Source organism: Castor canadensis, chromosome 16 (genome assembly GCF_047511655.1).
Source record: "Castor canadensis chromosome 16, mCasCan1.hap1v2, whole genome shotgun sequence".
Lineage (NCBI taxonomy): Eukaryota > Metazoa > Chordata > Mammalia > Rodentia > Castoridae > Castor > Castor canadensis.
The window spans coordinates 71,637,181-71,660,824 of record NC_133401.1 but is presented as its reverse complement, the minus strand read 5'-3'; the positions used below and the strand labels follow the sequence as shown (position 1 = coordinate 71,660,824).

The following is a 23,644-nucleotide window of genomic DNA, read 5'->3' as shown; positions in this document are numbered from 1 at the left end:
ATTCAGGGGTGCTGTCTAAGAGGACAAGTATAGTGCACCTGCTTTTCACCTTAAACTTAGATTGAGGCTTTCAGTGGGAGTTTTGTTAGAGCAGTTAGATGACAACAAACTGGTCCCTGTCCCAAGCCTGAGAAATTTAAAGGTTAAGAGCTGGGTTACCCAGCTGAGATAGCAAAGGATCAAAAAGTACTGAGAGGAGAGCATGCTGGTAAAAGGAGGTGATGTGCATTCCATGGTTCCCACCTGGGTCATATGCAGGAGAGAGCTGGCTTAGAGTCATTTCAGGTCATTTTTTCTTTTATATGAATTGAGTATTTACTTCAAAGTGTGACATTTCAAACTTCTATATAATAACTTCTCCACATACCTTTACCTACTCAATATACTTTTAGCAGCACTGGGGTTTGAACTCATGCTTGCTAGGCAGGTGCTGTTACCACTTGAGCCACTCTGCCAGCCCTTCCCACCTATTAATAGTGATCAGACGCTTCATTGAGAAAAACTCTTTACTCAACACAAATCATGTTAAAGTTTCCACAGCTAAAGATTTTGTTGTTTAGAATATTTTCTGTTTCTTTTTTTCTTGGTGGACTGGGTTTGAACTCAGGGCCTTCTACTTGCAAAGAAGGCACTCTACTGCCTTAGCCACCCCTCCATTCCATTCTTCTCTGGTTATTTTGGAGACAGGGTCCTGTGAACTATTTGCCTGGACTAGTCTTGAACTGTGATCCTCCCGATCTCAGCTTGCCAAGTAGCTAGGATTATAGCTGTGAGTCACTGGTTCCCAGCTCAGTTTCTTTCTTTCCTCTTTAAAGGTTTTTTTCTTTTTAAACATTATACCTTTTAAAAGTTATTCTTAGCATATTATAGTTGGGATTCATTGTGACAGTGACCTAAATGCTTAAAATAGACCTTAATAAGATTCACCGCCTCCATCTTTCTTCTTTATCCTTCCAAAATTGTGCCTTTTAACTAGCATACATAGATAGTGTGGGGTGTTTCATTGTGATAATTCCATAGATTTGTACAGTGTACTTAGTGAGCAGAAAATGAAGAAGCCAGCGAGAGAGACGGAGAAAGAATCTGCCACCTTTGTCAGCAGCAGGTCTTTATTAGGGAGAGGAGATCTGAGAAGGACCCTCAGCCTCACAGTAACACTCTGAGAGGGGCAAGGCAGCCTCTCTTACAGGCTGGGGTTTGATGCATCCTGTGGTTGGAAAAGGGAGGGTGGAGGGGGATAGAGATTAGAAAAATGACGCAAAGGGGGGATGAGGAGAGGCGCCGGACTTTAACGGGAAGGTCAGCGAGGCTGGGCAGCCAGCCATATGTGTTGTTTTTCTCTGGCTCTTTTATGGGAGGTAGCCTTGTTTGTATCGTTTTTGTGTCTCTCGATATTCCAGCATTCCTGGCCTTTTATATATATCGCTGGTCTGCCTACTTCCTGCTGGTCAGGTACAATGTGGGGGGTTGTCGAGTCTGGAGAGTTGTAGAAGCATGATGGCTTTAAATTGCTCTCTGGGGTAGCCCGAGAAATGGCAGTAACACACTCCTGTAGAAATCTTTGGAGGATATTAATAAGACTTGGTAGAAACATGAAAGCCAGAGAACACGGATGAGAGGAACTGCCAATGGAGTGAGCCATGGGTATAAGGAGGAAAGAATATCAGTAGGTTGCGAGGATGGTAGCTGTTGTGCCCTATCTTTAAGTTTTTTATTATGTCTCTGACAGTGTCAGATTTATTGGCAAAGAAACAACAATCCTCCCCTAAGAAGAGACATAGCCTGCCCTTTTCAGCTGTGAGAAGATCTAATCCCCTCCTGTTTTGTAGGACGACCACTGCTAATGAGTCAATCTGATCCTGGATTGCAGACATCTGTAAGACAATGCTATTAAGGCTTTCTTTTAGAGCTGTGAGTAGTTTTTGGAATTGGCTGATTGAAACCCCTACTCCATCTATCATGTCCCAATCCTGGTTAAGAGGTGCAGTTCTCTTTTTGTGCATATAAAGCTGACAATGGGGACAGGAATGATTTCTGAGTCAATAGTGTAGGAGACAGGGGGAATCAGAAAATCAGAAAATCCAGTTAGCAGGCAGACACGTGTATGCATGGTAGGGGGGAGGCATCCCATTAATTCGAAAGAGAGGAGGGGTTCTAGCCAGTTGGCATTTTATTTTCCTTTGGTATGAGTGAAAGGAGATGGAGAGGGGAGGCCGTTAAAAGGGGTTGTAAGAGAGGGGAAGAAGCACTAGTGGGTGTGGGGGAGTCCATGATAAGTCGGTGGGTTGGTGGATAGAGGAAAAGCCAGAAGTGAGGTGTGAATAACAGTTTGCAGTTAATTTTAGAGAAGGGATTTGGATAGAGTCTTGTTATGTTAAAGACTAAAATAGCATTGAGGTAGAGTCTCCTGTTACAGAAGTCTGATATGGCTGTAATGAAGTGTCCCTGAAGGGAGGGGATGAAAAGTAGCTGAACGAAATTTTATTGTCCTTTTCCTATCTACCTATCTATCAAAAAAGGCAGGAATGTTGGGGTTGACAGTGAGGACAGGCATGTTAGGACCAGACCATTTCCCTTCTTGTAGGTGGCTTACTGGAAACTCCCCACCCCAAAGACTAACAAAGGGACAGTTGTTAACCTTTATCTCCCTGGATTGGTGCCAAGAATAGTTGAGCAGACAGTAACCTAACTATAACTTATCTTTCTTGATTGCCCAGTAACAATATTTGTTTATGACCTTTTGGTACTCTTTTATTAGCCCCTTATATTTAGCCCAAGCCTGTGTGAGGCAGTGGGCTCTAGCTCTCTTATTGATAGTGGGGAAAGCTTTAATCTATTTTGCTGAGGTGTTAATGAAACTAGAAGATATCTGATGTGCTTAACGGGGGAGAATATTAGTAAAAGTCACTTGCCAGTCTGACCCAGGTAAGTGACCTCTTGCCTGATGGGTGGGAAGGGGGCGGGTCAGATGTTTGATAGGGGGTTAGTTTTGGAGCATATGTTGCAAGAGGATGAGATTTCCTTTAGTGTTTTGTGGACGTTAGGATTAGGAGCAATATGAGTTTTAATAAAATGGAGTAAAGACAGAGGGTAAGAGTGGAAAACTTGGTGGAGGGCAGTTAGTATGGGTTTAGTCTGTAGTTCTGGTAGAATAATGGTATTGTTAAGAAACCAGTATCCTTTGTGTTGGCTATCCCACTGAGTTTTTAATAGTTCAGTTTTTTTTTGTGTGTAATTATAATGAATTGGTAGAATGACCTGGCGTGGAAGTCATTTGTTGGGCTGCCTGTTTAGCTGTGGTGCCTGTCAAATTATGGCTAATAGATGTGAAGGTGTTACCTTTTTGATGTTCCTTACAATGAAGGATGGCAGCTATGTGAGGGAGAGTGTCCGCTAGTAAAAGGGCCATAATATGTTTTGATTGGCAATTGGGGATCCCTTAGTTGTTAAGAAGCCCTGTTCTTTCCACATTTGGCTATTAGAATGGATGATATTGTATGTATATTTTGAGTCTGTATAAATGTTATTAACTGTCTTGTATTTTGCCTTTGTAATGCTCGTGTAAGAGCATACAGTTCTGCCTGTTGGGAGGTAGTCGTAGGAGGGCTACTTGTTTCTATTATGGCATATGTATTATTGTTTGGGTGTCCCTGCATATCCTGCTCTAGCTGCAGTGGTAGTGGGGGCCTTTGTATAGCTACCGTCTATAAACCAGTTGGAGCATCAGGTATGGGGGTGTCTAGGATGTGAAAAAGGTAGTAAGTCAGTCAAAAAATACCTCAATACAGTCATGAGCTGGGGGCTCTGGGTTAGGTGGGATGTTTGAGGGTAAGAGGGTAACAGGGTTTAGTCACTGACATCACCAGAAAGTTACATGAGGTTGTAAGAGAAAGGACTGTATGATCTGAACATGAGATGTGCAGATGGAATTAAAAGCTTTGTGGCTAATTAAGTCTTGACTGTTGTGAGATGACTAGACTGTCATAGGTAAGTTGAAAGTTATTTTTTGAGCTTCTGGTGTTAAGGGAGCTGCTGTGGCCAATACTTTTATTGGCCACTATAAATGGGGTTTAGTTGTTTTGAGAGGTAAGGCTATAGGAACTATTGAATCTCCTGCCCTTTGGGCCACCAGGCCCAAAGCTTGGCCTTTGTCTGAGTGTAGGTATAGACAAATAATTTTGTTAGGATTTGGGATGGAGAGTGCAGGTGTCCTTGATAAAGCTTGTTTGAGGAGATTAAAAGGGGTCAGGAGGTCCCTGGGGCAAAGTAAAGTCTAATGTGGGTCCCCTCTTGCAGCCTCATATAGTGTTTTTGCTATTATTGAATAATTAGGAACCCAGATTCTAAAATACCCAGTTAGCCATAGAAAAGAAAGGATGTCTCTTTTTGTCTTAGGGGAAGGAATTTGGAGTATGGTGGTTTTCTCTTTTGAGGTATTTGACAATATCCTGAAGTTAATAAAAGTCCCATGAATGATACTGAAGTTGAGATAACTTGGGCCTTATTTTTTGATACCCAATATCCCCAGTGTGTTAATGAATTAAAGAGAATAATTGTGTGGGTTTTACATAAGGATTTTGAGGGGTTACATAGAAGGAGTTCATCTACATATTGGTGAGCTTGCTTGGTAAAGACTGAAGGAATTGAGATCTTGCTGTAAGGCTTGGCCAAAAAGGTGAGTGGAGTCACTGAATCCCTGGGGGAGGACTGTCCAAGTTAATTGTTGGGTGTGATAAGTAATGAGATCTGTCCACATGAAGGCAAATATGGGTTGGGAGGAGGGATGTAAGGAATCATAAAGAAGGTGTCCTTGAGATCTAGGACTGAAAAGAAAGAGTTTTGGGGAGGAATCTGGGGGAGAGGAGTATAAGGACTAGGCACATTAGGATGAACAGGGTTAAAGGCAGCATTGATTTTTTTTAAGTCTTGGACTAATCTAAAGGAGCCATTGGGTTTTTTAACTGGGAGGATTGGAGTGTTGTAAGGGGAGTTAACAGGGATTAAGAGATGAGAGGTTTTGAGTTGATCTATAATTAATTTTAATCCCATATGTCCCTCCTTGCCCAAGGGACATTGTGGGATGACGATGAGGGTGGAGGGGTCTTTATGAGTAATCTTACAGGAGTATGATGTGAAGCTATGGAGGGGTGGGATGTGTCCCAAATTTGGGGATTGACTTCTGTAAGAGGTGGGGAGAGGTTTTGGGCTGTGGAAGGTCCTGTATAGGGAGAATAAATTGTATGTGCTGGCCAGAATTAATGGATGGGATAAAAATGGTGGTTTTGAGTATATGGAGTATATTCATCTTAATTTTGGAAAGGGACAAACTGGGATGACCAGGAAGGAGTGTGTAAAGGACTTAGTTCCAAAAGTACAATAGAGAGGGGGTGTTATGCTGGGTGTGTTTGGTATGCCATCTACTCTCACAACATTCGCTGGTAAATGGATGGAATTGGAGAACATCATTCTGAGTGAGGTTAGTGAAGGAGGACTTTTTAAGGGCACCCACATATTTGGTGAAAACTGATCTGGATGCCCCAGTATCAAGAAAGAAAGAACTATGTTTTCCTGATAGTGTCTCAGTTACCCGTGTATCAGTGGACTTGCCAGTGGTGGGGACTTTATGATCCGGGTCTTATCAGTCTCCTAGTGGAAACATTGGTATTGGATCCTCAGTTGGGGGGCTATTAAGAATTTGAGGCTGTACACGTGGAAAAAGCTGTTTTCCCTGTGGACAGTCCACCCTCCAATGTTCCCATTGTCAACATTGTGGGAAGGCCTTGTTGGTGGACATGGATTAAGGCAAGATTTTGCCCAGTGTCCCTTGTTTCCACACTTGAAGAAGTCCCCAGAGGGCTGTTAGCCAGGTCCTTTGGGTAGGTTTTTTAGGGTGGTATGGGGTGTCTGCTTTTGGTTTTGGAGTATGGAGGTCAGCATCTGATATTCTGTGCAGGTATTTTTGTCCCTTAATTGTTTGGCTTCCTCATCCCTATTGTTAAAAAACTCAAAGGCTCTGTTTATTCATATTTGTTGGTGAGTCTGGGGGCCCTTTTCAAGTTTTTGGAGATTTCTTCAGATGATGTCTTGAGCTGACTAACTAATAACGGAGAGATGTAAGAAAATACGGCCCTCTTGGGAAGTGAGGTTTAAAGTAGTATATTTAATCATTGCTTCCATGATGTGATTAATAAAGAGGGTGAGGTTTTCATCTTGATAGTTCCATTGAGGCTCAGTCTTAGGTACTGCCTCAGTGGCAGGGGGATGTCTATTGGGATGCTGTCCATGGAGTTGATCAGTATGCTGCTCTTCTGCCTTCCATGTTCCCTCCTTTTCATCCTCCATGAGAGTGTCATTAATAATATTATAAATGTCACCCCATGTGAGGGCACAGGCCTGGAGTAAGATGGAGGAATTTTTTATGGTATCTTAGATTGTCGTCTGAAAAGGAGCCCAATTGTTGTTTGATTTGGGAGATATCTAACATAGAGAAAGGGACATGGTCTCTGACTATTCCTTCCACTTGTGCCACCTCTCATAGGGGAAGAACTGGGGCTGGAGGGGAATGTGTAGATGTGGATAGTTGTAGGAGTGTGGGAGTGTTTGTTTGGGATTAGGTGTGAGTTGCAGACAAAGAAAGGGAAGGGGCCGTGATTGAGGAGGGGTCTTCTAGGGAAAGTTGGGAGGAAGAGTCTTCTGGAGAGGAGAAGGAGCTTGGAGGAGTTGGGTTGGGGGAAGGGGAGACCAATAAAGAGGAGGTCCATTAGCGGGATCTGGATCAAAAGTTGATGGAAAGGGACTGGGAGCAGGAGCTGAGGGGGAGGGGTGAGAATCAAGAAGAAGGACTTTGAGGGGGCTGCAGTTTGAACAAAGGGAAGGTCTGGATTTGAGATGAAAGAAAGCCTGAAGATAAGGGGCCTCTTGCCATTTGCCATTTAAAATTGTCAAGATCTTGGAGAAAATTGGGATCAAAAGTGCCAAATTTAGGCCATTTTGAAGAGTTATCTAATCTATATTGTGGCCAAATTTGTGTGGAAAAACAGATGAGGTATGTTTGTTTTAAACTCTTTAGGCCTAATTTTGTGAGGTTACTCAGGAGACACCTCAGGGGTGAGTCAGAGGGAATTTTAGAGTGAGTATTACCCATGGCTGGGGTCAGGAAGTTTTCTTTATGGCATCTCCCACAGAAAGCTTACAAAACCAGAAAAAATGAATCTTGGGCAGTAGGCAGACGTCTCTAACCTACATAGCCAAGGGCCAGACTTGGGGGGTAGAGGGGGCAAATGGCTGGAGTAAGAGAGGGATGGGGAGAGACAAGAACAACGAAGGTGCCATGGAGTGCCAGACAGAGAGTCCAGGTCTTACCCATCCCTGTAGAAACTGGAGCCAGTGTTGAGTGTGTGGAGTGGAATTGGTGAAGGGCCCTGAAGGAGGTCTCAGAGGAACAGGAAATTAGGGCTTATGTATGACCAAAAGGTCAGGCCCCAGAGCAGTGTGGCTATTACGTAGAAAAAGCCTACTAACAATAATTTTTGGGCTCAAGTCCAATCAGAAGGGGTAGTTGCTCCCAACTCTGTGCCTAAAAGAACTGTCAGTATGATGGTGAGGCTTAGCAGAACTCATAACAGTGATAGAAGATAGGGAGAGAAAGAGTTTTGTAGAGGTTGGGCAGTTTGAAGATGGAATTGGGCACCAGCCATGTCCCTCTTGGGAGCTTATGCACCTCTTGGCCCTAGTGCATCCTTATAAGCCCCAGATCTGAGACCCTGTGGGGGTGCACCATTGACCATATAAGGATTGCCACGAATGGAAGTAGCCTGAGCTTGGCATTCCCTCACTTGAAACTCTCTCCCGGGTTTGAGCACCAAATGAAAGGAAAATGCAGAAGCAAGAGAGAGAGAGAGAGAGAGAGAGAGAGAGAGAGAGAGAGAGAGAGACCTAGAAATAATCTGTGACCTTTGCAAGCAGCAGGTCTTTATTAGGGAGAGGAGACCTGACAGGGTCCCTCGACATCAGAGTAACACCCAGAGAGAGCCAGAGCACACCTCTCTTACAGGCTGGGGTTTTAAGCACCCTGTGGAGGGAAAAGGGAGGTTGGAGGGGGATGGGCATTAAAAATGATTGTGAAAGGGTAATGGGGGAAGGTGCTGGACATTATCGGGAAGGTCCATGGGGCTGGGCAGCCATATGTGTTGTTTTTCTCTGGCTCTTTTATTGGAGGTAGCCATGTTTGTATTGTTTTACTGTTTGTCGATATTCCAGCACTTAGAATAAGTTCACTCCCTCCCTTATATTCCCTTACCCCCTCCCAGGAAAGGACCTTTAGTGTCTATGGGCAACACATTGTGGTAGTTATTAAGTTTGTTTTATAGATTGCTGTGGTGGTATAAGAGTATAAATTTGTTCACTGTTACCAACCTTTGTCCTGCCTAGTACAGGGGGTAGAAGTGTACCTTTGTTAATTTATGTTCTGCTTTTAGGTTGAAGGATAGGGAGCTTTTCTACTATCTATCAGTAACTGTTAGCTCAGCACATATGGGGTTGCTGTGTCTGTTGCCTTTCACTGAGGTGCAGGCAGAGATGCTATAAAAGAGAGATACAAACACTGACTGAGCACAGGGGCTGCCTCAGCCTCATTCTCAGTGCAGACCATGCAGCTGGGTGCTGGGTGCATGGCCAATCAGAACCCAGGTTCCAACCATTTCTATACCCCACAGCCTCCTAGTCTTTCCCAGTCTTCCTGACTCTTGCTGGTGTAGCAACCAACTTCTGGTCCTGCCCTGCTTATCACATCAAGCCTACGTGTCACACAGATATCTCAGTCCTCCTCTGACTCTCTCCCTATGCTACGGTTTTGATTGCCACCCACCCCCAAAGTTCATGTGTTGGAAATTCCATCTCTAATATAATAGTGTGGAGAAGTGTGGTGAAATAAGAAGTGATAAGGTCTTGATGCTCTGCTCTCGTGATATACAGTAATGTACTTAGCTCGAGTGGGTTAATTATCACGAGAGTGCTGTTATAGAAGTGACATTGGCCTCCTCTTGCTCTTTCTCCCTTGTGCTCTTCTGCCCGTTCAACTTCCACCATGTTATGTTGCAGTGAGAAGGCCCTAGCCAGATGTAGGCTCCTTAATCTTATGTTTGCCAGATCTACATTTCTTTATAATATTTCTTTATAAAGTGCTCAGTTAGGTGTTTTCTTATAGCAACAGGAAACAGATTAATACAGGAGTGGTGGAAGTCATCCAATCCAAAATTACAACTTGCCAAAGTAAAGGTTTAGAAAAATGAAAGTATAAGTCACTAAAATGAAATGATGCTCAATAAAGTGATCCTATTTATGGTTAGAAACAAGCATATCCACTCAATAGTGTATAGCTGCATAAGGAGCCAGTGTGTGGGTGTGTTTGTGTGATGGCACTTAAAGAGATGGAGGATTTTAGTCTCTCTCCTTCTGTCCATCCCTTCCTTACTACTTTTCTTCCGTTCTTTCTCTCTCCTCTCATTTCCCCTCTGTACTCTTCTTTTCTCCTCCTCTTTCTCCTCCTCCTTCATCTTCGTTTTTTGAAACAGGGTCTCACTATATAGAGAGGCTGACCTTGAATCCGGATATTCTGGCCTTAGCCTCTTTAGTGGGAGATTATAGGTGTGAAACCAGCACACCTAGCTTATGTTTATTATTCTATTCCTGTAAAGGCTTATACTGTCCAAAAGACATAAAGGTTTCTTAGTTTCATTTTCACTTTCTCTCAGTGAGTATATTAACATCAACCAATGAGGTTCACCAGGCAAAGGTTGTTCATAGTTTTTTCCTTCATTCTGGGGCTTGCCACTACAAGCCTGAGGGAGGCTCTCTGTACCTCTTACCCTCTGTGCTTTCCCTAGGAGGACACAGCCTGTACTTTCTGGTGGAGGACAGGTGTGTACATGTCCTAGTTCCTGTGCTGTGGGTGTAGTGAGTGCTTCATCAGGCTCAGCATTTTCACCTTTCAGTGAAAACGTTGTATCTGATCTTTGACATCTGAAATCTCTTCAGTTCTGGTGAGTGAGAAAACTGGGTCTGTAGTGACTGGGTCTGGTTTTGTGCTTGGGGGCCTGAGAACAGTCCTGTCTGGGGGAGGGAACAAGTCAGGTCATCATCTTTATACAACAGACAACCTTGAATGTGAAGAGACCTTTTGTTTTGAGAAAATTGAGAGAATATTTGGACTCAGCAGTGTATTTACGGGGTGTCTCCCATAGGAAACTATGCAGTGTTCATTATAAAATTCCTGGGTTTTCTGGCTCTAGCATTTCACTGTTGTGGAGTCATCTAAGAGCTCTGTGAGTTTTTCAAAACTAGTAACAATGCAAATAATGTTCTTCCATTGGCACATAAAGCAAATCTGTCTGTTGAGGTTCAGGTGACTCCCGTCCTTCTCCATACAAAGAACATGTTTGCCTCTGTTGTCACACTCACGGAAATGTACGTTAGATAAACGTGTCTGCTCTTCAAGATTCTCTAAGAACTCTCCTGGCTATAACACCTGCCTTGTTATGTCATTAATAGTCACTAGTAGAATCCTTAGCACATGTTCATTTTGTTTTGTTTGAGAGTCAGGTCTTTTTTCTTATTTTGAAAGCTTTTTTTGAAGGGCCTGTAGGATGGGGACATCAAGCACACCCTACTGGAAAAGCCCTGTGTTCATCCTTGAGCCAACATGATGTGTGTGGATATTTTAAAAAATTCTCAGTCTCCTGATATAATCTTCCTCACTTTTATAAAGAACAAATTGAAGACCCTACCAATAATATAACAACAATTATCTTGAGTTGGCTTGGTTAAATCAAAATGGGACTGTCTGTAGTTAATATGGAAAATTTAAGTTGCATTTACTTCCTTCCTAGAACACTTAGACTTATGTGCCTGATAACCACTCAGAATTTGCTACCATAGTGCAGTTACTCCTGCATTGACTTGTGTACTTGTTTATATTTCTTATGGAACACAGGCAGGCAGGATACCTGGTGACTTGACTCAGAACCTGTCTTGCCGTTGCCTTAATTCATGCCCTGATATCCTGCAGTAGTTGGGAAGTGAGTATGTCTGGAAGGCTTCTGTGTTCACTAAGGTGCTGGCCTGACAGAGTCATCCTGCAGCTTTCAGGAAAATCAGAAACTGATGATAAATTTCCCATTGTTGCTGTCAGAAATTGTCACAAACTCAGTGGCTGAAAACAACACTGCTTCAGCTCAAGTTCCCATAGGCAAGAGTGGCAGCAAGAGGAAGAGGTAGATGGAGCTAAGATATGGGGGTCAACAAAATTGTCTATGAAGGAGTGCATACATAACGAAAATGTGGTATACATACACAATGGAATATCATTTAGCTAAAAAATAATAAAATCCTGTTCTGTGAAAACATGAATGAGCCTGGAACACATTATGTTAAATGAAATAACCCAAAGACAAATATTCATGTTCTCAACTGTGGAAGCTAAAAAAGTTAATCTCAGAGGACTAGAAAAATAGTGGTACCAGAACCTGAGAAGGGATGAGGAGAGGGAAGTTTTGCTCGTCAGCTTTCCATTACTGTGACAAAATACCTGAGATAATCAGCTTATAAAGTGGAAGGGTTTATTTAGCCCATGATTTCAGAGGGTCTAGTCCATCATCAGTTGACTTTGACACTATGGACCTATGGTGGTGGTGACATATCCCCTTATGGTGGGGAGTGTATGGGAGAGCACCTTTCCTGCCTCATCATGACTAGGAAGCAAAGAAAGAATGAAAATGTGACAGGGCCCACTAGGGCCCACCTCCTATTTGTTCTACCACTTGCCAAAAAAGCCATATGTGAATGCCAAAGTCTTCAACACATTGGCCTTTGGGGGACATTCAAGATGCAAACATCAGCAGGATATAGAGAAGGTTTGGTGTATGCCTTTAGAAAGGCAACTAGGTGGGAGGATTAAGTTCTAGTGATCGGGAGCCCAGAAGGGCGACTGTGGTTAATAACCTACTGTGTATTTGAAAATAGCTTCAGGAGAGGAATTTGAATCTTTCCAAAACCAACAAATAATGCATATTCGATGTTCTGGGTATGCTACTTTCTCCGTTGACCATTGGACATCGTATACATGTTTGGAAAGATCACAGTTGAACACTCCATGAATCTCTGCAGTAATCATGTAACAATTAGAAGCCCATAAAGTTATTGTCTTCCTAGTGTGGAGGTCAGAAGTCCAAAGTGCTAAAACCAAGTCCAGGTGTTAAAATCAAGGTACTAGCAGTACTGGAACTGGATCCTTCTTCTGGGCTTTCTTTTTTTTTTTTTTTTTGGTGCTACTGGCATTTGAACTCAGGGCCTCACACTTGCTAGGCATGGATCCTCCTTCTGGAGAGTCCAGGGCACAATCTGTTTCCTTGTCTTCCTCAGTCTATGGTTACCTGCATTTCTTGGCTCTCAGTAATTCTTTCATCTTTACTAATCTACACTCCAACTTCTGTTTTAGTCATTTCATGTCTGTCTTTTGTCTTCTTTCTTCTTCCTGCCTTACTCTTGTAATCTTGATGAGATTGAGCACACCTGGGTAGTCCAGAATATTGTTCCCATCTGAAGATCCTTAATTTAATCACATCAGTCAAGTATCTTTTTCCATGTAATGTTAGTTATTCAAAGGTCTGGGGTGTACAACGTGGATAACTTTAAGGACCATTATTCTGACAATTTAGGGACTACTTACAGTGTCTTGACTCCTAGACATAGAAACCAACAGCACAGAGAATATGCAGTGTCTTCTCCAGCAGTGGAAAGAAAACTCGCCATGAAGAAATTATTTAGAGTAAAATGAGTCAGTTGAGAGAATGTGTGTCAGTGTGGCCCTAGAGACCAATGTGTCTTTTCACCTGACCCCATGTTTCTGTTTCAATGCTCATTTCTCTTTACTTCTTTTTCTCTCTCCTTTACACAGACCGTCCACATTTAATTGCCATGTATCAGTCCATCCTAAACTTATTGAAAAATCTGACACAGGGGAATTATCAACAATTGGCTGCTGACTTTGAGCCTGAGTACTTCAAATTAATCAGTAAGTCAGGAGGCATCCTCTCTGCAGAATCCCTCAGAAGCATTCATGCAGCCCTGGAGGAGGGGAAAGTTGAAGATGTGGTGGATGAGATTCAACAATCACTTAACGCAGCAGAAAATGCTTCCCTGAATGTGGCTGTGATTGGAGATTCTGGGTCTGGGAAGTCCAGTTTCATCAATGCCCTGCGAGGGCTTAGTCACCAAGAGGAGGGATCAGCCAGTGTTGGGGTTGTGGAGACCACCATGAGGAAAACCCCCTATCAACATCCAAAATATCCCAAGGTGACCTTCTGGGACCTACCTGGAAATGGGAGTCCCAATTTTCACCCAGACACTTACCTAGAAACAATGGGCCTGGCTGAATATGACTTCTTCATCATCATTTCTTCTTCTCGGTTTAGTTTCAATGATGCTGACCTGGCCCAGAAAATCAATAAGATGGGGAAGAAGTTCTACTTTGTTAGAACCAAGGTGGACAGTGACTTATACAATGAAAAGAGAGCCAAACCAAAGTCCTTCCAAAGGGAGAAAGTTCTTCAGCAGATTCGAGACGATTGTGTGACTCATCTCCAAAACAATGGAGTGCCTGAGCCCCAGGTCTTCTTGGTCTCCAACTTTGACCTGGGTGACTTTGATTTACTAAAATTGGAGGAGACTCTGCTGAAGGAGCTCCCTGCCCACAAGCGCCATGTACTTGCACTCCTGATGCCCAGTTCCTCTGAAGATGCCATTGAGATGAAGAAAACCTTCCTCAGGGAGAAAATCTGGCTGGAGGCCCTGAAGTCAGCAGCTGTGGGCTTGGTGCCCTGCATGCCCTTCATCAGTGGCTTTGGTGTTGCTGAACAGCAAGCATGCTTGAAAGTTTACCGAAGCCATTTTGGTGTGGATAATGAGTCAATTGAAAAGATTTCTCAAAAGCTGGGTGTATCTGTGGATCACCTGAAGAATTTAATAAAATCCTCAGATTTCTGGCATCTTGTGAAGGATGACAGTATAGAAGCACAAGCCATGACTTATGCTGAGCTCTTGTGTTCAGTCACTGGAGGACCTGTGTCTGCTGTCATCCAGTTCTTTAAAGTTTACTTTCTACACATAAAATTCCTTGATACAGTGGCTGATGATGCTAAACGTCTCTTCCAAATGATGAAGCAATAGTGGTACATCTTACTTAATAGAATGGCAAATGGACCTTAGGTGTTGCATTCTCATGGTGGGAATGGGGGTCCTCTTCCATGTTGGGGAAGGCCATTGCTCCACTTGGGACCACAGTGCTGTGCATGAGTTACTTGGCTATAGCTTCTTTTTGCATTCACTGACCTATTTTGCTTGAACCATGATAGCAACACACATTTTACCTTCAATACTCTCTATGTGTTTGGAAGCAGTCTGCTTTTGCATCATTTACTCAGATAATATACAGCTTGTAACCACCAAAATGAGAATTTACATTGTTATGTTATAATTTTTCTCTCAGTCATCATCTCAATATCCTCTTTACCACAGTAAGCAAAGGTCCACAACTATGAGAACCTATCTAAACGTATAATAAGAAGTTTAGTGTGAAAATGCGCAAGTCCAGGAGTGGAAGGGAAAAAATTAGAGAAATAGTATTGGATATTGTATTTCGAGGCAATGTTTTCTATTTATGGGAATTTCTCAACACTGCATGGGTGGGAGTCCAGTCAACAAGTCACCAGGAGGGGCAGGAGATGTGAGCAGGTAAAAGTGAATCAAGAGAGAGCCTGAAAACCAAAGATGAGTTGAACTCATGTAAAATGGTGTGTGTGAGTGTGTTTCTCAAATTCTTTAACTTAAAACTCTCATGTTGCACATAGCAAAAACCACTGAACCTGCCTCAAAACGTGCGGATTGTAATTACTGCTGTTACAGCAATTATACATATGGCTTTTCCTTCCTTCTTCCTCCTATTCATGGTATAGGGTATGCCAATACCTCTAGTGAGGTGGTTTTGAGAGTAATGGAGGGAGGAGCAGGTGCCTGGGGTCAGGGGAACAAGTCCCCTATTATGTCACCTTGATATTCTTTCTGGTTCCTGTTCTTATCCTGGAGCCATGCCTCTACATCAGAGGTTCTTAAATCTTTCACTTAAAAGTGGAAATAGTTTTTTTTTTTTTTTTTTTACAATATCCCTTAGGGATATTAGTAAGCTTCAACACAAAATCCATGTAGAGATACACAGCTATGTTTTATAAACATGAATTTCTCGTATTACTATTTACACCCATTGGACACACCCTAAAAGGGTCAAAGACAAGGTACTGGGCACCCACCCATGCTCCCTGCCCTAGTATCCTATTTTGACTCCTGAAGAAACAATAACATGAAGCAGAAGTATCCATCCAGCCACAAGTGAGATGTAGGGTTTAAACAGGAGGACAGAACCTTGTATGGTTGACATTTGCTCAGAACCTTGAGTGTTGGGGTTCACATCCCTCGTTCATCTGAGTCCCACTATTCTGAAGTCTTTCTCTGTGCTCACAGGAGCACAGGTGTCCTTCCCTTATTTATTTATTTTGGCTGCACTAGGGTTTAAATCTAGGGCCTCACACTTGCTAGGCAGGCACTCTACCACTTGAGTCACTCTGGCAGCCCTGCACTCAATTCCTTGATCACTGGGGTGCTTGCCTTTTATTCTCTTATGGGGGTAGCTGCTTAGTGCTCAGCCTGTCATTGGCCATTCATTCTCCAGAAACCTGGAATAAATGATACCAGATATGGGGGTGTGAGGTACACCACAATGGTCTGGAATGAGTCATTCTTCATGGTGGAAAGGAACTCTCTCTTAGCAACTTCATCCATCTCACTCACTCAGCCCTCAGTTATTGCTGTTTGAATTCAAGACTTTGTGCTTGCTAAGCAGGTGCTGTATTGCTTGAACTACACCTCCAGCCCTAGATAGGGTTATGTAAATGACCTGTGTGCAACAGGGAGGGTGGCATCACCACTATTGGATTGGAGAAGACTGGAAGGAGCTGGAGTGAAGAGAGGGATCTAGGGTCAGGTTCACTCAAGATCTTTTCAGGTATACCAATTACCAGAGGGAGATGTTGGATGAATAATGCAATATTTGGGTCTGGAGTCAGGGGACAGGCATCTATCTATCTATTTATATCAATATATATATCTTACATGCATGTATATATGTGTGCATATATACACATATGTGTATATTATATATACAAACACACACACATATGTACATTTACCTTGAAAATTCAAGACATGGTTTTTGGCAAATAACAAATATTGTACATTTTGGTTAAAATATAAAATAAAAAGAAAAAAACATTACAAATGTAGAAGAAGGCATATTAGAGTATTTACAATGGTTATTTGTGGGTATAAAAGTGCAAGAATAAAAATCCAGGTTTTTACTTTATAACCCCTTGTTGGTTAAATTATCATGCCCAGCAGATATTGCTTTGTAACTAAATATCCTGAGAATAAAATGTGAGAAGAAAGCAAAGAATGCTTTAGCATAAATACCCAAGGACCACTTTGGAGTTCAGGAATGATTGCTTTCCTTCTTGGAGATCAAAAGGGTGTGACAGGTGCCACCTAGAGTTGTGCTGGTGTTACAGCCTGATGAGCTGCAAGTGACAGAACTGGCTGTACCTGACTAATGGCCATAAAATTCTCTAGAATTTTAATATAGTTGAAGTCAGGTATTGTGATCCCTCCAGCATTGTTCTTTTGACTGAGTATTGCCTTGGCTATTCGTGGCCTCTTGTGTTTCCATATAAATTTAGTGGTAGATTTTTCGATCTCTTTAATGAATGTCATTGGAATTTTGATGGGAATTGCATTAAATATGTAGATTACTTTTGGGAGTATTGACATTTTTACTATGTTGATTCTACCAATCCATGAGCATGGGAGATCTCTCCATTTTCTATAGTCTTCCTCAATCTCTTTCTTCAGAAGTGTATAGTTTTCCTTGTAGAGGTCATTCACATCTTTTGTTAGGTTTACACCTAGGTATTTGATTTTTTTTGAGGCTATTGTAAATGGAATTGTTTTTATACATTCTTTTTCCGTTTGCTCATTGTTAGTGTATAGAAATGCTAATGATTTTTCTATGTTGATTTTATAGACTGCTACCTTGCTGTAGCTATTGATGATGTCTAGAAGCTTCTGAGTAGAGTTTTTTGGGTCTTTAAGGGATAGGATCATGTCATCTGCAAATAGGGATATTTTGACAGTTTCTTTACCTGTTTGTATTCCTTTTATTCCTTTTTCTTGCCTAATTGCTCTGGCTAGGAATTCCAGTACTATGTTGAATGGGAGTGGAGATAGTGGGCATCCTTGTCTGGTTTCTGATTTTAGAGGGAATGGTTTCAGTTTTTCTCCATTAATTATAATGCTGGCTATAGGTTTGTCATACATAGCTTTTATAATGTTGAGGTACTTTCCTTCTATTCCTAGTTTTCTTAGGGCTTTTATCATGAAATGGTGTTGGATCTTATCAAAGGCTTTTTCTGCATCTATTGAGGTGATCAAGTGGTTTTTGTCTTTGCTTCTGTTAATGTGGTTTATTACGTTTTTTGATTTTCGTATGCTGAACCACCTCTGCATTCCTGGGATGAAGCCTACTTGGTCGTGGTGAATAATCTTTTTGATGTGTTGTTGAATTTGGTTTGCCATTATTTTGTTGAGGATTTTTGCATCAATGTTCATTAAGGAGATTGGCCATAGTTCTCCTTTTTGGAGGTGTCTTTGCCTGGTTTTGGGATAAGTATAATACTGGCTTCATGAAATGTGTTAGGCAGTTTTCCTTCCCTTTCTATTTCATGGAACAGTTTAAGGAGGGTTGGTGTCAGTTCTTCTTTAAAGGTCTGATAGAATTCAGCAGAGAATCCATCAGGTCCTGGACTTTTCTTTTTGGGGAGACTCTTGATTGCTGCTTCAATTTCATTTTGTGTTATAGATCTATTCAAGTGATTAATATTCTCTTGGTTCAGTTTTGGATGCTCATATGTATCTAGAAATCTGTCCATTTCTTTAAGATTTTCAAATTTATTTGAATATAGGTTCTCAAAGTAGTCTCTGATGATTTCCTGGACTTCGATGGTGTTTGTTGTTATCTCCCCTTTTGCATTCCTGATTCTACTAATTCGGGTTTTTTCTCTCCTCATTTTAGTCAGGTTTGCCAGGGGTCTATTGATCTTGTTTATTTTTTCAAAGAACCAACTTTTTGTTTCATTAATTCTTTGTATGGTTTTTTTGGTTTGTATTTCATTAATTTCAGCTCTTATTTTTATTATTTCTCTCCTTCTATTTGTTTTGGGATTTGCTTGTTCTTGTTTTTCTAGGAGTTTGAGATGTATTATTAGGTCATTGATTTGGGATCTTTCAGTCTTTTTAATGTATGCACTCTGGCTATAAACTTTCCTCTCAGGACTGCCTTTGCTGTGTCCCATAGGTTCCGATAGGTTGTGTTTTCATTTTCATTGACTTCTAGGAACTTTTTAATTTCCTCTTTTATTTCATCGATGATCCATTGCTCATTAAGTAATGAGTTATTTAGTTTCCAGCTGTTTGCATGTTTTTTGTCTTTACTTTTGTTGTTGAGTTCTACTTTTACTGCATTGTGATCAGATAGTATGCACAGTATAATTTCTATTTTCTTATATTTGCTGAGGCTTGCTTTGTGCCCTAGGATATGATCTATTTTGGAGAAGGTACCATGGACTGCTGAGAAGAATGTGTATTGTGTAGAAGTTGGATGAAATGTTCTGTAGACATCAAGTAGGTCATTTGATCTATTGTATATTTTAGATCTTGGGTTTCTTTATTAATTTTTTGTTTGATGACCTATGTATTAATGATAATGGGCTGTTAAAATCTTCCACAAACACTGTGTTGGAGTTAATATATGCTTTTAGGTCTTTCAGGGTATGTTTGATGAAATTGGGTACATTGACATTGGGTGCATACAGGTTGATGATTATTATTTCCTTTTGGTCTATTTCCCCTTTTATTAGTATGGAATGTCCTTCTTTATCTCATTTGATCAATGTAGGTTTGAAATCTACTTTGTCAGAGATAAGTATTGCTACTCCTGCCTGTTTTTGGGGGCCATTGGCTTAGTAAATCTTCTTCCAGCCTTTCATCCTAATCCTATGCTTATTTCTGTCAGTGAGATGGGTCTCCTATAAGTAACAAATTGTTGGATCTTCCTTCTTAATCCATTTCGTGAAGCAGTGCCTTTTGATGGGTGAATTAGGTCCATTAACATTAAGTGTTAGCACTGACAGGTATGTGGTAATTCCTGTCATTTAGTTGTCTTAGTTGTTTGAAGGTTTGATTGTGTGTACCTAAGTTGAGGTTACTCTCTACTGTCTTGCTTTTTCTTTTCCTGTGGTTTGGTGCTACCTGTCTTTTCATGATTAAGTTGGGTTTCACTTTCTGTGTGCAGAATCCCTTGCAGAATCTTTTGTAGTGGTAGCTTTGTGGTCATATATTGTTTTAGTTTCTGCTTATCATGGAAGACTTTTATTGCTCCATCTATTTTGAATGATAGTTTTGCTGGGTAGAGTATCCTGGGGTTGAAGTTATTTCATTCAGTGCCCAGAAGATCTCACCCCATGCTCTTCTTGCTTTTAATGTTTCTGTTGAGAAGTCTGCTGTGATTTTGATGGGTTTACCTTTGTATGTTACTTGTTTTTTCTCTCTTACAGCCTTCAATATTCTTTCCCTAGTTTCTGAACTTGTTGTTTTAATGATAATATGCCGTGGGGTAGTTCTATTTTGATCTGGTCTGTTTGGTGTCCTGGAGGCCTCTTGCATCTGTATGGGAATATCTTTCTCTAGATTTGGGAAATTTTCCATTACTATTTTGTTGAACATATTACGCATTCCCTTCGCTGGCACCTCTTCTCCTTCTTTGATGCCCATTATTCTCAAGTTTGGTCTTTTGATGGAGTCAGTGAGTTCTTCCATTTTCTTTTCACAGGTCTTGAGTTGTTTAATTAATAGTTCTTTGGTTTTTCCTTTGATTACCATTTCATCTTCAAGTTCTGAGATTCTGTCTTCTGTTTGTTCTATTCTGCTGGATTGGCCTTCCGTTTTATTTTGCAGTTCTGTTTCATTCTTTTTTTCTGAGGTTTTCCATATCTTGGGTGGTTTCCTCTTTAATGTTGTCTATTTTTGTCCTGAGTTCGTTTATCTGTTTATTAATTGTTTTCTCTGTTTACTTTGGTGTTTATATAGTGCGTCTATGGTTTCCTTTATTTCTTCTTTTGCTTTTTCAAATTCTCTATTTTTGTTGTTCTGGAATTTCTTGAGTGTCTCCTGTCTTTGACAAAGGAGCTAAAAATATATGATGGAGAAATAGCAGCCTGTTCAACAAAAACTGCTGGGAAAACTGGTTAGCAGTCTGCAAAAAACTGAAACTAGATCCATGTATATCACCCTATACCAAGATTAACTCAAAATGGATCAAGGATCTTAATATCAGACCCCAAACTCTAAAGTTGATACAGGAAAGAGTAGGAAATACTCTGGAGTTAGCAGGTATAGGTAAGAACTTTCTCAACAAAACCCCAGCAGCACAGCAACTAAGAGATAGCATAGATAAATGGGACCTCATAAAGCTAAAAAGCTTCTGATCATCAAAAGAAATGGTCTCTAAACTGAAGAGAACACCCACAGAGTGGGAGAAAATATTTGCCAACTATACATCAGATAAAGGACTGGTAACCAGAATATATAGGAACTTAAAAAACTAAATTCTCCCAAAACTAATGAACCAATAAAGAAATGGGCAAGTGAACTAAACAGAACTTTCTCAAAAGAAGAAATTCAAATGGCCAAAAAACACATGAAAAAATGCTCACCATCTCTAGCAATAAAGGAAATGCAAATTAAAACCACGTTAAGATTCCACCTCACCCCTGTTAGAATAGCCATCATCAGCAACACCACCAACAGGTGTTGGCGAGGATGCGGGGGAAAAAGGAACCCTCTTACACTGTTGGTGGGAATGTAGACTAGTACAACCACTCTGGAAAAAAATTTGGAGGCCACTTAAAAAGCTAGACATTGATCTACCATATGATCCAGCAATACCACTCTTGGGGATATACCCAAAAGACTGTGACACAGGTTATTCCAGAGGCACCTGCACACCCATGTTTATTGCGGCACTATTCACAATAGCCAAGTTATGGAAACAACCAAGATGCCCCACCACTGACGAATGGATTAAGAAAATGTGGTATCTATACACAATGGAATTTTATGCAGCCATGAAGAAGAACGAAATGTTATCATTTGCTGGTAAATGGATGGAATTGGAGAACATCATTCTGAGTGAGGTTAGCCTGGCCCAAAAGACCAAAAATCGTATGTTCTCCCTCATATGTGGACATTAGATCAAGGGCAAACACAACAATGAGATTGGATTTTGAGCACATGATAAAAGTGAGAGCACACAAGGGAGGGGTGAGAATAGGTAAGGCACCTAAAATATTAGTTGGCATTTTTTGCCCTTAATGCAGAGAAACTAAAGCAGATACCTTAAAAGCAACTGAGGCCAATAGGAATAGGGGACCAGGAACTAGAGAAAAGGTGAGATCAAAAAGAATTAACCTAGAAGGTAACACACACACACAGGAAATTAATGTGAGTCAACTCACTGTATAGCTATCCTTATCTCAACCATCAAAAACCCTTGTTCCTTCCTATTATTGCTTATACTCTCTCTACAGCAAAATTAGAAATAAGGGCAAAATAGTTTCTGCTGGTATTGAGGGGGTGGGGGGAAAGGGAGGGGGCGGAGTGGGTGGTAAGGGAGGGAGTGTTTGGGTCATTTCTCCTCCATCCCCCTTGCTTGGAGGCAGAACCTGTTCTGCCCTTTTTTCTAATTTTGTTTAAGAGAAGACAAAATCAATAGGACAGACAAAGCGTTTTTGCTAGTTGAAATAAGGATAGCTATACAGAGAGATTCGTAGCATTGCTTCCATGCACAGGTGTGTTACAACCTGAATTGATTCATCTCTACCTGACGTCTTCATTACTTCCCGGTCACCTTCCCATATTGACCTCTGTTGCTTTAAGGTTGCTGTATTAGCTCCTCTGCAGTGGGGACTTCAAACACTTTCAAGTTTTGGGTTTACTACCTATCCCCATTCCTCCCATATGTGCTCTCCCCTTAGCGTGTGACCCAAGTCCAACGACATTACTGCCTTTGCCCTAGATCTAAAGTCCGAATATGAGGGAGAACATACAATTTTTGGTTTTCTGAGCCTGGCTAACCTCGCTCAGAATGATGTTCTCCAGTTCCATCCATTTACCTGCAAATGATAAGATTTCATTCTTCTTCATGGCTGAGTAAAATTCCATTGTATATAAATACCACATTTTCTTAATTCATTCGTCAATAGTGGGGCATCTAGGCTGTTACCATAGCTTGGCTATTGTGAATAGTGCTGCAGTAAACATGGGTGTGCAGGTGCCTCTGGAGTAACCTGTGTCGCATTCCTTTGGGTATATCCCCAGGAGTGGGTTTTCTGGATCATATGGCAGAGCTATGTTCAGATTTTTAAGAAGCCTTCATATTGTTTTCCAGAGTGGTTGCACTAGCTTGCATTCCCACCAGCAGTGTACAAGGATTCCTTTTTCCCCACATCCTCTCCAACACCTATTGTTGGTGGTGGTTTGGATGTTAGCTACTCTAATGGGGGTGAGGTGGAATCTTAGTGTGGTTTTGACTTGCATTTCCTTTCTGGCCAGAGATGGTGAGCATTTTTTCATGTGTTTCTTGGCCATTTGAATTTCTTCATTGATTTTGGGAGAGTTTAGTTTTTTGAATTCCCTATATATTCTGGTTATCAGTCCTTTGATGCATAGTTGGCAAATGTTTTCTCCCACTCTGTGGGTCGTCTCTTCAGTTTAGAGACCATTTCTTTTTTTGTGCAGAAGGTTTTTAATTTTATGTAGTCCAATTTGTCCATCCTTTCTCTTAGTTGCTGGGCAGCTGGGATTCTATTGAGGAAGTCCTTGCCTATACCTATTGCTTCCAGAGTATTCCCTGCTCTTTCCTGTACTAACTTCAGAGTTTTGGGTCTGATATTAAGGTCCTTGATCCATTTTGAGTTGATGTTTGTAGAGGGTAATAAACATGGATCTAATTTCAGTTTTTTGCAGGTAAATAAGCACTTTCCCTAGTAACATTTGTTGAAGTGGCTATCTTTTCTCCATCATAGGTCTTTGGTGTTTTCATCAAAAATAAAGTGGGCATAGCTGTGTGGATTCATATCTGGTCCTTAATTCTTTTCCACAGGTCTTCATGTCTGTTTTTGTGCCAGTACCATGCTGTTTTTGTTGCTATTGCTTTGAAATGTAGTTTGAAGTCAGGTATTGTGATTCCTCCAGCATCACTCTTTTTGGTGAGTATTGCCTTGGTTTATTTGTGATCTCTTGTGTTTCCAAATGAACTTTCAGTTAGATTTTTCAATCTCTGTGATGAATGTCATTGGGATTTTGATGGGAATTGCATTAAAAATGTAGATTGCTTTTGGTAGTATAGACATTTTTACAATGTTGCTTCTAC

General features: G+C 41.1%; 2 protein-coding genes across 2 annotated transcripts in view; both read left to right on the top strand.

Moving 5' to 3' along the window:
* Positions 1–1,226: 1,226 nt before the first annotated feature.
* On the top strand, positions 1,227–17,891 carry LOC141417979 (interferon-gamma-inducible GTPase 10-like). Its single transcript, XM_074057567.1, has 2 exons — positions 1,227–1,452; positions 12,953–17,891. Exons 1-2 carry the CDS (start codon positions 1,326–1,328, stop codon positions 14,221–14,223), a joined length of 1,398 nt encoding a protein of 465 aa, XP_073913668.1. The 5' UTR covers positions 1,227–1,325; the 3' UTR covers positions 14,224–17,891.
* Positions 2,788–23,644, top strand: part of LOC141410457 (interferon-gamma-inducible GTPase 10-like) — a 55,644-nt gene continuing 34,787 nt past the window's right edge. The window contains exon 1 of the mRNA XM_074057573.1: positions 2,788–2,925. The gene's annotated coding sequence lies outside the window, so the exon portion shown is untranslated. The remainder of the gene's footprint in view (positions 2,926–23,644) is intronic.

Coding starts and splice junctions, on each gene's coding strand:
- LOC141417979 (XM_074057567.1), top strand. CDS start 1,326: ATGTGTTGTTTTTCTCTGGCTCTTTTATGGGAGGTAGCCTTGTTTGTA. Junction 1,453..12,952: donor GCCTACTTCCTGCTGGTCAG/GTACAATGTGGG, acceptor TCCTTTACACAG/ACCGTCCACATTTAATTGCC.